The 16,201-nt window shown below is 37.1% G+C and overlaps 1 protein-coding gene across 2 annotated transcripts in view; it reads left to right on the top strand.

Moving 5' to 3' along the window:
• The window catches only part of TBC1D23 (TBC1 domain family member 23), a 417,318-nt gene that overhangs the window by 150,342 nt on the left and 250,775 nt on the right, over positions 1-16,201 (top strand). For both annotated transcript variants that reach the window (XM_090412602.1, XM_090412603.1), the window contains exon 8: positions 9,390-9,493. In XM_090412602.1, coding sequence (XP_090268728.1) covers positions 9,390-9,493 — 104 coding nt within the window. The remainder of the gene's footprint in view (positions 1-9,389; positions 9,494-16,201) is intronic.

The following is a 16,201-nucleotide window of genomic DNA, read 5'->3' as shown; positions in this document are numbered from 1 at the left end:
AGGAGAATAATTTCAATTATTTTAACGATGGCCTCAGAAAATATGGCATTTAGAGGGTCTTCAGATAAATTATTCACCGAAAATAATGGTAAATTTTTAAAGTTGGTCGAGTTGTTCTCAAAATTTGATCCGTTCTTAGGAAAACGTAAAACAGGCAATAGAAAATCCACACAAGACTCGTTGCTTGGGAAAAGATATCCAGAAGGAAATTATTTTATTGATCACCAAAGTTACAAAGGATAAGATTTTGGACATGGTCAAAAATGCAATGTATTTCTCAATTATTGTGGATTGTACATCTGATCAAAGTCATAAAGAGCAGATGTCCATTGTTGTGCATTACGTCCACATCGAAAAAGCAGCTGAGGATCACAATGCCAGTGTGTAAATTAAAGAAAGTTTTTTGGAATTTATTAACGTTGTAGAAACAACTGGAGTAAAGATGACCAAAGAAATTTTAAATTCTTTGAAACAAAGTGATTTATCTATTATGAATCTTCGTGGTCAAGGCTACGACAATGGAGCCAACATGCGAGGTAAAAGAAACGGTGTGCAGTCTCAAATTGCAAATATCAATCCAAGAGCCTTTTTCATTCCATGTGTCTGCCATTCCTTAAATTTAGTTGTCGTTGATGCAGTAAATGAAGCTTTTGAAATTGTTAATTTTTTTCAATCATTCAAATAATTTACAAGTTTTTCTCGGGATCGACAAAGCGTTGCCATATTTTTCAGTCCATGTGTTGTAAATTGACAGTGAAATCGTTAAGCAATACTAGATGGGAAAGCCATGTTAATGCCGTTAGTGCTTTGAAGACCGGATTGAAAGGTATTTATTCTGTGTTAAAAAAAGTCGTTCAATTGGAAAAAAGATTCACTTACACGTATAACAGCGGAATCAATCGCATCAAAATTAGATAGTTTTGAATTCATTTGTGGATTAATGATCTGGCACGACGTACTTACAGAAATCAATTGTACAAGCAAGTTGTTACAATCACAAAGCATGAATGTTAAATCAGCAGCAACTGCGTTGAATTTCTCATTTCTCATAACTCTGAAGATTCCTTCGAAAATTATATTTCCCAAGCAAAATGCATTGCAATAGATGGGGATTTAACAGTTGATTTTAGTCCTGAATTAGATAATCGGATCCGAAAGAGAGAGAAATTCTTTGACGAGGAACCAGATACCCCAGAGCCCGTTGATGCAAATAGGAAATTCAAAACCAAATTTTTTGACATTTTGTTCACAACAGCAATTACTTCAATGAAGGAGTGTTTTGATTCATTTAGTAGCGTTTTGGAGCCCTTTGAATTTTTGTACAGCATTACAGAATGCGATAACATGGAAGACCAACAATTGGAAGAAAAATGTAATTCATTAGAAAAAGCATTAAGTGACAAAGAAAGCAAGGAAGCAGAAGAACTGCAAATAGAACTGAAATTATTATCTAGAAAAATTGAAGAAAATAGTAGACCAGAAATGGTTTCGAAGTGGATTTATAACAGCAACCTTGAAGAACTCTTTGCAAATTCACTGATTGCATTGAGAATAGTATTGACTTTGCCCGTTTCAGTTGCTAAGGGAGAGAGAACATTTTCTAAATTACAATTAATAAATAACTACCTGCGATCAAGCATGAGTCAAGAAAAACTAAATGGTTTGGCACTAATTTCAATAGAAAATAATATTCCTCAATATATCAACATTGATGTACTGTGACAGCATTTCACTAAAATGAAAGCCAGAAGAGTCCCTTTTAGCAAAATTAATGTGAAGAATATTTGAATATATCTCTTTAGTTTATATTACTATTTTATATTATTTGAAAATTTATATAACTTGAAAAAATTTGTATAAGCAGGACTAATCCGTAGGTAACATTATACTGTAAAGCAGTTTTCATTTGTTTTTCATTTCCTGTTCGTTTTATTCACACTTTATTCAAAAAAACATTTTTGGAAAGACTCCGAACATTAATCGCACACACAAGAAAAATACTATGCGCCGGTCCTGCTTCTCTCCATGTGAATTTGTGCACATTTTTATGTTGGAACATGGTGTTAGTAATAACCAGTCCATGTCCTGAGCAGAAATCCAACAAGTATTTGCCATTATTATTAGCTTTGCTGTTTTCTCCAAATTTTCCCAAAATATTTTTGCATGTCTGACAATCATTTCCTACTCTGCTATTTAGATCTCCAACAAGAACCAGTTTTTCATTGTGTCAGTTGCTTTCTCTAAAGCCTCAAAAAAATTCCTTCACTTCTACCTTAGTAGAACCTTCTGTGCACCATAGGCACAAATAAGTCTCATTGTCCAGTTCCCCATTCTGATGTAATAGGTTTCACGGTATAATAAGAACACAGATGGTTAAGAAAATAACTATTTATTAACTTAAAGCTAATATTTCACTGGTATTATATCCAGCATCTTCAGAGCACACAACACAAAGTTTGTTACAAATGTAAGGCAACCACAATCCGGTGTAACAGTGGGGGCTAGTATAAGTGATTGCAGCGTGCAACACAAGACTAAAGTCCTAATATGGCGCCATCTAGGTAAAAAAAAAAAAAATCAAAGTTTTGAAATAGTAGTCAAAAAAAATTCAAATTGAAAAAATATAAATTAAAAACTATTAATTTGGTCTTAGGATGACTGTCTCCCAAATCTTTGGTAGATTTATACAGCCATACTTGTTAAGGTTTGGAGTATGTTTTAAGGCTTCTGTTGATTCCAGGAACAACCTCTCTGACTTGTAGAAGCTCTGTGCATTACTTTTGTTTTTTCAATTGATCCTGTGTGCTGGGGTATCCAAAGCATCGTCTGCCAGACCCGACTTTCCATAGCGAAAGCTTCGGATATATTTTTTGTGTTCACTGAGGTGGTTGTCCACAGTTCTTCCTGTCTATCCGTAGTAGGCTTGATGGCAAGAACAGTGCACTTCATAGACTCCTGGATGTGATAAATTAGTGCATTTGTCCTTGGGTGAAAGGATGAGAGTTGCCAATTTCACATAAGGTTTAAATACGGTGCGCAGTTGGTGTTTGTTAAGCACCCTAGATATCTTTTCAGATGTGCCTTTAATGTATGGGATGGTGATGGTTTTGTTGTAGTCTTCTGTGGTAGATAGAGGGAATTTATGGGTAGCATTTAGTATTTTATCTATTTTGTGAGGATTATAACCATTGATTAAGAAGGTTTGACGTAGGTGAGAAAGTTCAGCAGTGAGAGCAATGTTCCAATTACATTGCTCTCACTGCTTTGGAACATTGACATTGCTCCAAAGAGCAATGTAATTGTAACATTGCTCTCACTGCTGAACTTTCTCACCTACGTCAAACCTTCTTAATCAATGGTTATAATCCCCACAAAATAGATAACAACTAAATGCTACCCATAAATCTCCTCTATCTACCACAGAAGACTACAACAAACCATCACCATCCTATACATTAAAGGCACATCTGAAAAGATATCTAGGGTGCTTAACAAACACCAACTACGCACAGTATTTAAACCTTATATAAAATTAGCAACTCTCATCCGTTCACCTAAGGACAAATGCACTCCTTTATCACATCCAGGTGTCTATGAAGTGCCCTGTTCTTGCCATCAAGCCTACTATGGACAGACAGGAAGAAATGTGGACATCCGCCTCAGTGAACACAAAAAATATATCTGACACTTTCGCAACACAGGATCAATTGGAAAGAAACAAAAGTAATGCACAGAATCTTCTACAAGTCAGAGAGGTTGTTCCTGGAATCAACAGAAGCCTTAAAACATACTCCAAACCTTAACAAGTATGGCTGTATAAATCTACCAAAGATTTGGGAGACAGTCATCCTAAGACCAAATTAATAGTTTTTAATTTATATTTTTTCAATTTGAATTTTTTTGACTACTATTTCAAAACTTTGATTTTTTTTTTTTTTTTACCTAGATGGCGCCATATTAGGACTTTAGTCTTGTGTTGCACGCTGCAATCACTTTTATTATTATTATTATTATTACGGGTATCTCCATGGAGTCAGTAGACTCATCGCGGGAGACCCAAACTAGCAAAACAATATCTGTCATATCTCTTCTTGAATTCATTTACAGATGAAGAGCTCACAACAAAGTCAGGCAATGAATTCCACTCATTCACCACCCTCCAGGCAAAAAACCTTGTTCTGACACCTTTGTTAACCACACTCTTCTTTAATTTCCAGAGATAACCTCTTGTTCTTCCATCACTATCACACAGCTGAAACATTTCCCCTGCATCAATCCTATAAAAACCTTTTAGTAATTTGAATGTTTCTATCATATCCCCTCTTCTTCGCCTATCAACCAATCTCTGCAATCCACAAGCTCTCAATCTATCAACGTAGGGAACATTTTTTATATCACTCACCAACTTGGTCACTCTTCTCTGAACCCTCTCCACAGCCTCCTCATCTCCAAGGAATCCAGGTGACCAGACCTGAGCACAGTAATCCAAATGTGGAAGTATCAATGCTTTATAAAGGGGAATAATAACCTCTTTATCTCTGGATGTAAGTGTGTTCCTCAACAACCAAGTAATCCTATGTGCAATCTTGGACACCTTAGCAATGTGTCCTCTGAACTTCATCTCCTTATCTACCAATACCCCTAAGTCCCTAGCCTCATCAATCTCTTGGAGTACCTTTCCATCTATGTAGTACACAGCTGGTAATCTTTTAATCCCAAAATGCAAGACTTTACACTTTTCCACATTGAACTGACATCCATTTTCTTTTGCCCATTTTACCAGCTTATTTAAATCCTCCTGCAAACTTTCAACATCAGCTTGATTTTTTATTGCACTACACAACTTTGCATCATCAGCAAACAACTGAATATCTCCCTTTAAGCCGTTTCCTATATCATTTATATACAAATTAAACAACATTGGCCCAAGCACAGAGCCCTGAGGCACACCACTGGTCACCTGCCTCATTCTGGACTCGGCTCCTCCATACACCACCTTATGGTATCTCTCCCTGAGCCATTCTCCTATCCATATCACCAATTTAATATCCATTCCCATCTGCTCCAATTTGCGTAACAGTGTTCTATGGGGTATCCTGTCAAAAGCCTTCGCAAAATCCAGAAGTACCACTGTGTAGCCAGTTCCTTTGTCCAACTCTGATGTTATTCTATTATGGATAGTTAATAGATTGCTAAGGCAGGATCTACCTTTAACAAAACCATGTTGGCCTCTATAGAGTATCATATCCTGATCCACCCATTCTTGAATTTTGTCTTTAACCAACTTTTCCAATACTTTTACCACTACTCCTGAGATGGTGATTGGTCTGTAATTCAATACTGCAGTTTTAGAGCCACCCTTATGCAAAGGAACCACTTTGCCTAACTTCCACTCCCTAGGGACCATACCAGAGTTCAAACTTAAATTAAATATCCAGGTAAGAGGGGTTGACAATTCATTTGCACATTCACGCAACACCCGAGCTGATATTCCATCTAAGCCTACCGCAGTGTTTGCATTTAAGTTTCACAATATATTTAATACCTCTGATTCTTTAGCTTCAATTCTCACATTAGGTATTGCTATAGGTATAGAGATATCCTCACTTGGGTGATAGACTTTTGAGAAGTGATCACTCAGTAACTCGACTATTACATCTGATTTTGTCACCTCAATACCATCAGCACCCACTAAGGTTATCCTTCCGAAGTCATTCTTCCTCTTACTTGCCACATAGCGGAAGAACTCTTTGGGATTACCCTTGATCTCTTTGGCTAAGGTCTTCTCATAATCTGATTTAGCTTTTCTTACTATGCTGGTAACCTTCCTAGCTTGAGCCTTGTACTGCTCATGGGTGTCCTGATCGCCCTTCTCCTTGTAAATTCTCCATAACATTTTCTTTTTTTGTAGTTCAAGCTTGATACTACTGCTCATCCATCTAATGCCTGCCTTGTTTGACCTCCTGACCATGGGGACACAATCTGATATTGCTTTCCTCAGATACCCGCTGATTTTATCCCAAGCACTGCTAACATCTTTCCCTTGCAATATGTTCTGCCATGGGATGGCTGCAAGCTCACTCCGAAGCTTGTTATAATTGCCTAACCTGTAGTTTCGTACATACCCCTTCTTAATAGAAAAATCCACAGATTTTGCAACCTCCCAAGTCAATACCACATGATCGCTTTCACCAACTGGAGGTAACGAGGTCACCTTACTTATGCATATAACCTCTGAACCAATAACCAGGTCCAACACTCTCACACCACGTGTCCCTTCAGTTACGTGCTGTTTCAAGTAATTATCTCGTAGCAGATGTATGAACTCCATATCCTTTTTGCTCACTTATACTAGCCCCCACTGTTACACCGGATTGTGGTTGTCTTACATTTGTAACAAACTTTGTGTTGTGTGCTATGAAGATGCTGGATATAATACCAGTGAAATATTAGCTTTAAGTTAATAAATAGTTATTTTCTTAACCATCTGTGTTCTTATTATACCGTGAAACCTATTACAACATGTCTGATGAACACATAAGCTTATCCACGCGTATAAATATTCCCCATTCTGATATTTGCCCACATCACTCTACTTGAGACTGCCTGCCAATCAAGAAGATTAGCCTCATACTATGGATACTCCTTCTTTTCCTTGATTGTCATTGCCTGATTATAACATTTTGCATTTGTTGCTCAGAAAGATCTCGCCAGTTTTTGCCTTTTTTGTTTCAGTCACTCCTATTATGTCGATCAGGTACTTATCTGATCAGGATTCATAAGAAGCCATTCAGGCTTCTTATGTTCATAGTACTGATCTTGAACTCTGGTGATATTGAGTTTTGGTGAGTTTTAGGATTTGTTCCAGTAGCTGACTTTCGCTGTTTGCCCTGGTTCCCTGGCGAAAACAACGGGAGCCTTGTTTAACTGGGCGACACCCCCAGCCGGCGTGAAATTCTGTCATGTTGTACCATCATTTGAAATTTTTGTTTAAGCCAATAAGAATACAATTTGGTCAGCTAAATCCCAAATTGCCAGCCCATCCTCGTCCAAGTAGATACCTAACAGGGTGCACCACAAGAAGGTGAGGTCAGAAACATTAGGTCAGAAACCCTGGTTGGTTCTCCACTTTCCTTTGAAGGCTGTGTGGAGGTCTCCTCTCAGTTATATGGCTTTTGACCCTTAAGCACCCCTTTAACATATTATTTATATTACAATTTAAATTCATTAGGATTTGGTACGTTTTTACTGACTCTGACTCAACAGCTCTGATTAAAACTTCTGCTTATGAAAAAATCCACTATACTGTTGCTTTGTTGTGCTGTGTGGATGGAGCAAAATGGCCACCTTTTGTAATTTTTAAAAGGAAAACAATGCCCAAAGATAAACTTCCCAAAGGAGTTTGCATTCATATTCATCCAAAAGAATGGATCAGGAAAGGATGACGTCATGGATAGAGGTGTGGTCTGAACATCCTAGCAGTTTAAGTCAGAAACCTGCTTTGTTAGTATATGATCAGTTTAGATGCCATAAAACCGATCTGTTAAGAATGAACTTCACAAAATGAACACAAAAATACCCGTAATCCCAGAGGGCTCATCTGCACACTTCAGCCTTTAGATGTATCAATAACCAAACCATTGAAAGGATTTTTTGAGCAAAAATTGGGCCAAATGGAGACAATCTTGAAATTTTGAGTAAACATCAACTGGTAAGAGAAAGAAGGTCAGAATTTCGCTGGTGTGCAAATGGGTAAAGAGTTCATGGAATGAAGTGAAACCTGAAATTATTATGAAATCTTTTTAAAAGTGTGGCATTAGTAATTCTCTCGACAGTACAAAGGATGATTTATTTCAAGACACCGATGACTTGGTTTCTGATGAAGAATCAAGTTCTGAAATTTTGAGAGTGAAGATGAATAAAGATTAATGAAATTTATAAAAATTATTTTGTTTATTTTATTATATATGAGAGTGGTCTGAATGAAAAAACGAATTTCTAATTTCAATGTTATTTTTATTTTTCAGCATAATCTCCCTTAAGACTAATATATATCCCTCTACAGCTGCAATCACCTCTTGAATCGAGTCAAAACGCTGACCAGCAAGGAGGAGTTTTAGTTTTGGGAAGAGATAGAAGTCAGAGGGAGCCAATTCTGGGGAATAGGTTGGATGTCCTTTCCCATTGCCAAAATACCGTTTTGGGCAAGTGCATTGTCCTGATGAAAGATGATTTTGTTCTTCTGTAAACCGGGTCTTTTCTCACAAATTTTTTCATCTAGTCTGGTTAAAAGATCGGAATAATATTTCCCGGTTATTGTTTTACCCTTTTCAAGATAATTAATAAACAAAATGCCTTTAGCATCCCAAAACACTGATGTCATGACCTTTTCTGCTGATGGAACCGACTTTGTCTTCTTTGGCACTGAACAACTGGCTTCCGTCCACTGTTTTGACTGCTGTTTAGATTCTGGTGTGTAATGATGAATCCATGTCTCATCCATAGTAATAAATTGACGTACAAAATCAGTTGTTCTTGTTAAAATGCTCCAAGCACCGTTCAGAGATTTTCATGCAAGTGTGTTTTTGATCTGCTGTGAGCAAGCGTGGCACCCATTTTGCGCAAAACTTTTTTCATTTGCAATTCTTCATGCAAAATATATCCTACATGTTCTTTTGAAATGCCTAAAGTCTCGGCATTTTAACACACTTTGACTCACCGATCATCCAATATCACATTCTTCACTTGATCAATGATTTCTGGTGTTGTTACACTTTATGGATGTCTTTCACGTGGATCATCTTTAAGGCTGGTACAGCCATGTTTAAACTTGGCAACCCATTTCTTAATTATTGAAAATGAAGGAGAAGAGTGCCCATAAACTTTTATGAACTTCGAATGAATTTCTTTTGGCATTAAACCTTCTTTTACAAAGAATTTTATAACCGCACGATACTCAATTTTATCCATTTCAAGGGATACAGACAACTCTTTTGCTTCAGACAGTTGTATAAAACAAACTACTTGATAGAGAATGACTTGCAATTTCACATGGATGCTTATGACAGATGTACTAACTTAGAAAAAAAACAACTTCCAAATAGTGTTGGCATCTATAGTTGAGGCCGAGAACTTTTCAGACTACCCTCGTATATACTATATATTATTATTATATGTTAGATTATTTTAATGCTTTGATGTTTTTTTAAGAATAATTGTTTTTATCTAATGAACGAATACTGCATGTTTTAAAATTTTAAAAAAATTAATATTTAAAGTTAAATTTATTCATTTTTAAGGATATTTACTCACTTTAGAATAATTATTAATTAGCTAATTATATAATGGATGAGTATTTCAATTAAGAGTTTTTTTTCCTCTCTTTTAAGATGTACTCTCTTCAGCACCTTGTGCCTTAGAAGCTGATGATGTGGAAGATTTCTGTTCTCTCGCTCAGTATTATATGTCATGTACACCACAGTCATTTTGTAAAGTAAGACTTATGTTGAGTTTGCATAGTATTTTAATCAAAAATGAAGTGTCTATACTTCATTAGTTGTAGTGAGAGACTAAATATACCTTCTCTTATGATATCCCTGCCCACCTAACCTTACTGCAAATAACCATCTTTGCAAATACCAGCTCAGCAAACAATTCTTTTAAAAGTATGCCTTTGATTAATTCTAATTCCAGTATTTAACTGTATGTAACAACTTGATAGTAATAAAAAAAAAAAATTTTTTTTTTAAATTCTCACACTCAACTAGTTTTGTGTATCCATCTTCAGGAGTAGTGAATGAAATAAAATAAAAAATTATGCTAAATGCAGGTAAAGATCACAATGTAAATATTTGAAAAAAAGTTCTTGGAAGTTTTTCCACTTGATTATACTATAAATTAAAGATGCCAAGAAATTATGTACTTGGTTTAATCCTTTATCCAAGTGTAAGCAAATAAGTTTGCACATGAATTGTTTTCAGGACTGGGACAACTTGTATAAAGAAGCTAAGACTTCACATCACTTGCCTTAATATCCCATAATGCAAAGCACATCTCCTTGCAAACATGTATAATGCTATGCATTATGGGGAGGGTCACTACCAAGACCAGTTTTGACCTCTATTGAGGTCTCATCAGTGGGAGCAAGACCCAGAGGTGATACTAGGGTTGAAGTAATGCAGAAGTCATATTTTTCATACATGCATAGCCAAAAGGTGTCACACCTTATTATTAAAATACTCTGGATTAGAGAAAGTTATTGGAAGTTTTTCCACTTTGTTATAGTGTAAATTAAAGATACCAAGAAATTATATACTTGGTTTAATCCTTTATCCAAGTGTAAGCAAACAAGTTTGCACGTGAACTATTTTCAGCACTGGGACAACTCATATAAAGAAACTAAGACTTCACATTACTAAGGCAAGTGATGTGAAGTCTTAGCTTCTTTATACGAGTAATTCGATGAAGAGAAATTTGATTGTTATCAAAAATATTGGGGTAAAATCGTTCTTTTTTGTGAGAGATAAGATAGAACTGGGTTTGATTAGCATTGAAGTTCACGAGGTTATCTGAGCCCCCTTGGAGGTCAGAATTGAGGGCGGCGGGGATTAATGTTCTGTAGATTCAAGTGAGTTTTGTAGAATAAGGTTTATCAAATGAAAGGGAGGATGCAATGTGCTGTAATCTGCAAAAGCATGTATTGGGTTGGAGGTCAACTGAAGTAGGTCATTGATATACAGAAGGAATAGGGTTAGTGAGAGAACAGAACTTTTGTTCTGTTTGTGGAACCCCAGCATTAGTTGGATGGAGAGGATCAGGAGCCATTCACCATCATACATCGTATGCGTCCAGACAGGAAGCTGGCATTCATCTGCAGAAGTCCTGAGACAATCCAAATGATGGGAGTTTGCTTAGTAAGCCTTTGTGCCAGACCCGATCAAAGGCTTTAGAGATATCAAGTGCAACTACTTGGGATTTGCCAAATTTCTCCATGGCATTTGTCCAGTGATGGGTGATGTATGAGAGTAGATTTCCTGTTGATTAGCTCATCGACGGAATCCATACTGTGGTCGCTTAATAGCTGGGTACCTTCAAGGTAGTTAGGAGTTGAGAATTGATGGTTTTCTCCATCATTTTAGATAGGACTGAGGTGAGTGAGATAGGGCAGTAGTTAGATGGTAGTGAGTAAGTGAGCAGTGGAGTAGGAGAGTATGTACAGTGGCATAGTATAGGAGTCAGTTCTGGTGCACAGACCTTCAGGACAATTGGAGGAATGCCATCAGGGCCAGGAGATTATTTTGTGTCTAATTTAGACAATAGGTTTCTGATCTCTTTCTGGCAAAAGAATATAGGAGGCATTGTATGTTGGGTAGTTGGAATGACTGGAGGCCATTTGCCATTGTCAGTTATGCATGCATTGGAGGCAGAGTGGGAATTAGCTTTTTCTGTGGGTGACAATGGAATAAAGCCATCTGGGTATGATAGGGGTGGGAATTAGCTTTTTCTGTGGGTGACAATGGAATAAAGCCATCTGGGTATGATAGGGGTGGGAATAGTGTAGGGCAAAAGTTACAACCAATTGCTTTGGCAAGAGATGAAATGGCATGGCTGCCATTTGGGAAGGCTGCAGGTTTCCTGCTTTTTGCCCGTTCAAATTCTATTTTGGAAGTATTAATAGTTTTCTTGCATCGATTTCGAGCTTCAGTATAAGCACTGAAGGTGGACAGAGTTCTTGATTTCAGCCAGTCGTGGTATGCTTGATTTTTCATTTGTACAGCCTTGGCACATCTTTTAGAGAACTAAGGTTTAGATTGGGGACGGCAATTCAGAGTAGTGTGGGGAATGTATGTTTCCATGCCAGTGAGGATTACTTTGGTGATACATTCAGTGCATATGTTTGGATTGGAAGACTGGAAACAATAATCTAACCAAGGAAATGAATCATAGTAGTCTTGGAGGCTGTCCCACTTGGCACTGTTATAATGCCAAACTACTCTTGTGTGGGAGTGGCTGTGTAAGCATTGTTGCATGGAGGAGGAGATAAGCACTCGATTGTGGTCAGAATTGGGACCATGGATGTTGGTGAAATGGATATTCTGGAGGCATATATTTGACCACAAGGGTGTTGCACATTTCCTATGCAGTGCCTGCATACTGGTCTCCTTGGTGGCTACTAGAGGCATCACTTGATTTTTGCAATAGTTTAGCTTGTTTGTAGTCTATGATCCAACTGTTGTCTCCATTTTGGCATTTTTCTTCAAGTTGTCTTTGAAGTTGGCTTACTGTATTTCCCTCTGGGCAAATGTTAAGTCGAGCACTTGTGCGCAATTGGGGGTCAAGTGTCCTTTAACTTGTTGTTATCGCTGTTATTAATTTGGATGCACTTATTGGTGTGTCACAGGTCACTTTCAGGAGACACAGGAAGTTCGTTCCATCCTTTCTTTTGTTTATGGGTCCGAAACGATGGAATTTGACGATGTTTCTGGGATTGCAGTTACATTCTTCTACCAATTTGCTGATGTCTTCTTTTAACTTTTTAATAAACTTAATAATGGCATTAAGTTTCTTGTTTTTGGCCTTGATCGACTCATGTACCGTTGATGCGATTAGGTCGCGGAGTTCGTTAGCTGGTAAGGGTGTTGTTCCTTGCAGGCGCTGGTCGTCGAGTATCTCGAGCTTAGTTTCCAGCACTCAGATTTCAGAAGAGAAAGTTTCAATCTTAGTATTAAGTTGTTGTTCTAGGCTTTCGACTCATTTGCCTCTTAAGTTCAGTAGCTGTTTTATGGAAGGAAGGCATATCAAACAGAAGAAAGGCTGGTTAAGATCGATAAAAAGCTTGTGCACCGATTGATCTATTTTTGCACAGGAAGCATGTAGCCAGTGGCAACAGAAATCGCATACTATATTTTTTTTTGTCAGTAACTTTGGTTTACAACTACGGCACTTCATATTGTCATTCGGTTTGTTGGTGATCGATGGTGCTATGCTCAACTTAGACAAACGAGACTTTCAATCGTTTGCCTAAGTTCAGTAGCTGTTTTATGGAAGGAAGGCACATTGAACAGAAGAAAGGCTGGTTGAGATTGACAACTACGGTTGTCAATCTCAACAACTTTGGTTTTACAACTACGGCACTTCATATTGTCATTCGGTTTGTTGGTGATCAATGGCGCTATGTTGACAGGACTCGAGGTACTCTTTCGTTGTTGGCCTTTGTTGCTGCCATCTTTACTCCGTACAGTAGACATAGCAGGCACTTTCACGTAGCTGTTTTCTAATTGTAAAGATAACTAATTTGATGGACTATGGGTACTTACAAGTTGTGCGGAACTAATCGGCTCCTTAGTACCCTCTGTTAGATTTCTGTTTACTGATTATTTTGCACAAAAAACACTTGCATTAATGATAAAATGCAGGAGCACAAGCTTATGTAGCTTATTCACAGGCACCTGTTCTTTTATCTGTACTGTTGGAGATTTTATGCCTATCTCTAAGGATTCATATAATGCCAGTTTTTTTGTACACCGAAATATGATGGCATTTGTGTATGTATCATCTGATATGAGCTGGATTTCTATAAACTTGAATAACTTAGTTTGTTTTCCTTGGATACCTCTATGATCATGCACATCTAAAAATGGTAATGATCTATTGTTTTCTATTTCAAAAGTGAATTTAATCCTGTGGTTAATATTGTTTAGGCAAGAGACAGATTCTTGTAGTTGGTTAGTGGAGCCAGGCCAAATGATGAAAATGTCATTAACACATCAGAGCCACACTTAAGGACATCTCCCCTGGAGTTCCAAGGTTTTTTTAACTCCTCAAAACAGGACAATTTTACAAGAAGACTAACAATATGATTAAAGACCTGATTAATTAGCTTGAATTAAACAAGGTATAATTTTAGGTGGGAGAGAAATGCCATCACTTGGCGTGAGACCAATATCCTGCTTATTGGAGGATATTGAACCTTGAAACGGTTTGAAAAAGTTCCATGTTTGGTTTCTAGAGTAGGGTTTCCAGACATTAATAGTATGGAAACCAAAAAAAAATTAGAAAAACATCCTTATCCCACCCATAGTACATGCTGTAGGTGAGATAAGCATTAGCAAATAAAAATTTGCCGTGGTTAGCAAATAACCTTTTGTGGATGGGAGCAACATAAAAAAAAAATACAAATGAGACCCATTGTGGATGCATGTTATTCTCCAACTTCTTTGTTATCCAGGTATATAGCAAACAAAGGATAATTGCATTGCTGAAATGAATGTTGGCTTAAAGATAAGTCATTTTGCCTCTTTACAAGGCCTTATAACCTTACCTGGATTACTGTGTGCAGATCTAGTCTCCTGGCTTTCAAGGTGATGCAGAGTAATTAAATTCTCAGAAAATTAGCTAAGCAGGCCAAACTAAATCCAAAAGGTGATCAGCAAGTTAGAGAAAGAATGATTATGGAAAGATTAATTACTTTACTCATTGATGATGGTAGAAAAGTCGCAATATCAGAAGAAATAGTTCAGTTACTAAGTGATCACTTTGCAAAGGAATATCATCCAGGTGGTGACTTTGCATTGCCTCCTCTAATGAAGTTATTTATTCTAAGTCTCAGCTCTTGCATGATTTCAAGATATTGGGAAAGAGTAAAATAGCTCCAAGACAGAAGTAGAAATTACAGACCATTTAATATATCAGGAGTTGGATCTTAAAGCATTGGAAGAGTTGTTTAAAGATAAAATCATCAGAGGGTAGATTGAATATAGTGGTCAGCATGGTTTTATAAAAGGTAAATCCTGCCTACATTTAGATAAGGGGAGATGACTACACCATGATGCTACTAGAATTTGCAATGGCATTTGACAGAATACTGCATGGAAAACTAAGAAGCTGGAGCAAATGGGAATCAATATGAAGCTGGTAGCATGGATGAGAGAGCTACCAAACAGACACCAGATAGTGTATATGTTGAAGCTGACTAGTCGAATACCTCAGGGCTCTGTACTAGAGCGAGCCACTATTTACCTTTGTATATTAATGATATAGGAAAAGATTTAATGGGGACGATATTCATTTGCTTGCTGATGATGCAAAACTGAAGATTGCAATAATTGATAAAGGTGATATAGATATTCTGCAGGATTATATAAATTAAGTGGATATTAAATCCAACATTATTTCAAAGCTGAATACAGAAACTATAAAAGTTTCGTGCCGAATATAGTTAGAAACTATAAAAGTTTCGGTGAAGTTTAACCAGAGAGCTTACAGAAATATACTTGCCGCCATACTATGAGTTGCCCCAGCCAAACAATAGGAAGCACGATCGCTAGTAAGCGTCTGTATACTCACCTCCTATTGTTTTTTTGATAAGGTTTCACTGATTAACCAATTTATTTAAATCATTCTGCAAGATGATTTAAATAAATTGGCCTGGTGAGGAAAGGATAATGATTGTCACTTAAATATTGCGAAGTGTAAGGTTATGCTCTTTGTGTTGAAATGGTTACATACTGTGTATAACATTGATGGCATTGGATTGCAGGAAATTGTCGTGGCCAGGGACTTGTGGATAATGGTGGACAGAGAATTGAAGTTCAGAGGATATATTGAAAGAGTTGGTAAATTGGGAAGAGGATTACTTGGATATTGAAAAACATGCTCACAAGTAAATATAGGAAGGTTTTAGTCTCTCTTTATAAGGCTGTGGTTTGATCACATCTTGACTACTGTGCACAGATTTAGGTGTTCAGGAGTTGGTGGCAATTCAGAGATGATTGACTAAGCTGGTGACAGGTCTGTGCCAGTTGCTTCCTGTGAGGATAGGTTGAAGGTGTACAGATTGCTCAGTTTAGTTAATAGGCAGAAAAGAGGAGACATGATAGCAACTCGTGAGTTATTTTGTATGATTAACACAAGTAAATTTTTTGATACATGACAAATGGAGAACTAAAGGTCACTCCTGGAAGTTGAGTAAGAGTGTGTTTAGTAAGGATGTGCAGACTAGATATTTTGCTTGGTAAATGATGACCGAGTCAAATGGATTGTCAGAATTATTTGTGGGTGCTCTGACAAGTGACCAAGTTTAAGGAAAGTTATGATGGGTATTGTGTATAATGGTTAATGTTGGTCTCCTGCAATGAGTCTTGTGACTCCTTGGAGATACCATGTAATAATGATAATTCTGTATAAGTGACCATACCACTGA

This window comes from Typopeltis vanoorti, chromosome 23, assembly GCF_054136105.1.
Source record: "Typopeltis vanoorti isolate ZY-2024b chromosome 23, IOZ_Tvanoo_1.0, whole genome shotgun sequence".
Classification (NCBI taxonomy): Eukaryota; Metazoa; Arthropoda; class Arachnida; order Uropygi; family Thelyphonidae; genus Typopeltis; species Typopeltis vanoorti.
The sequence above is the reverse complement of the archived record's forward strand: the minus strand, read 5'-3'. Positions and strand labels throughout refer to the sequence as shown.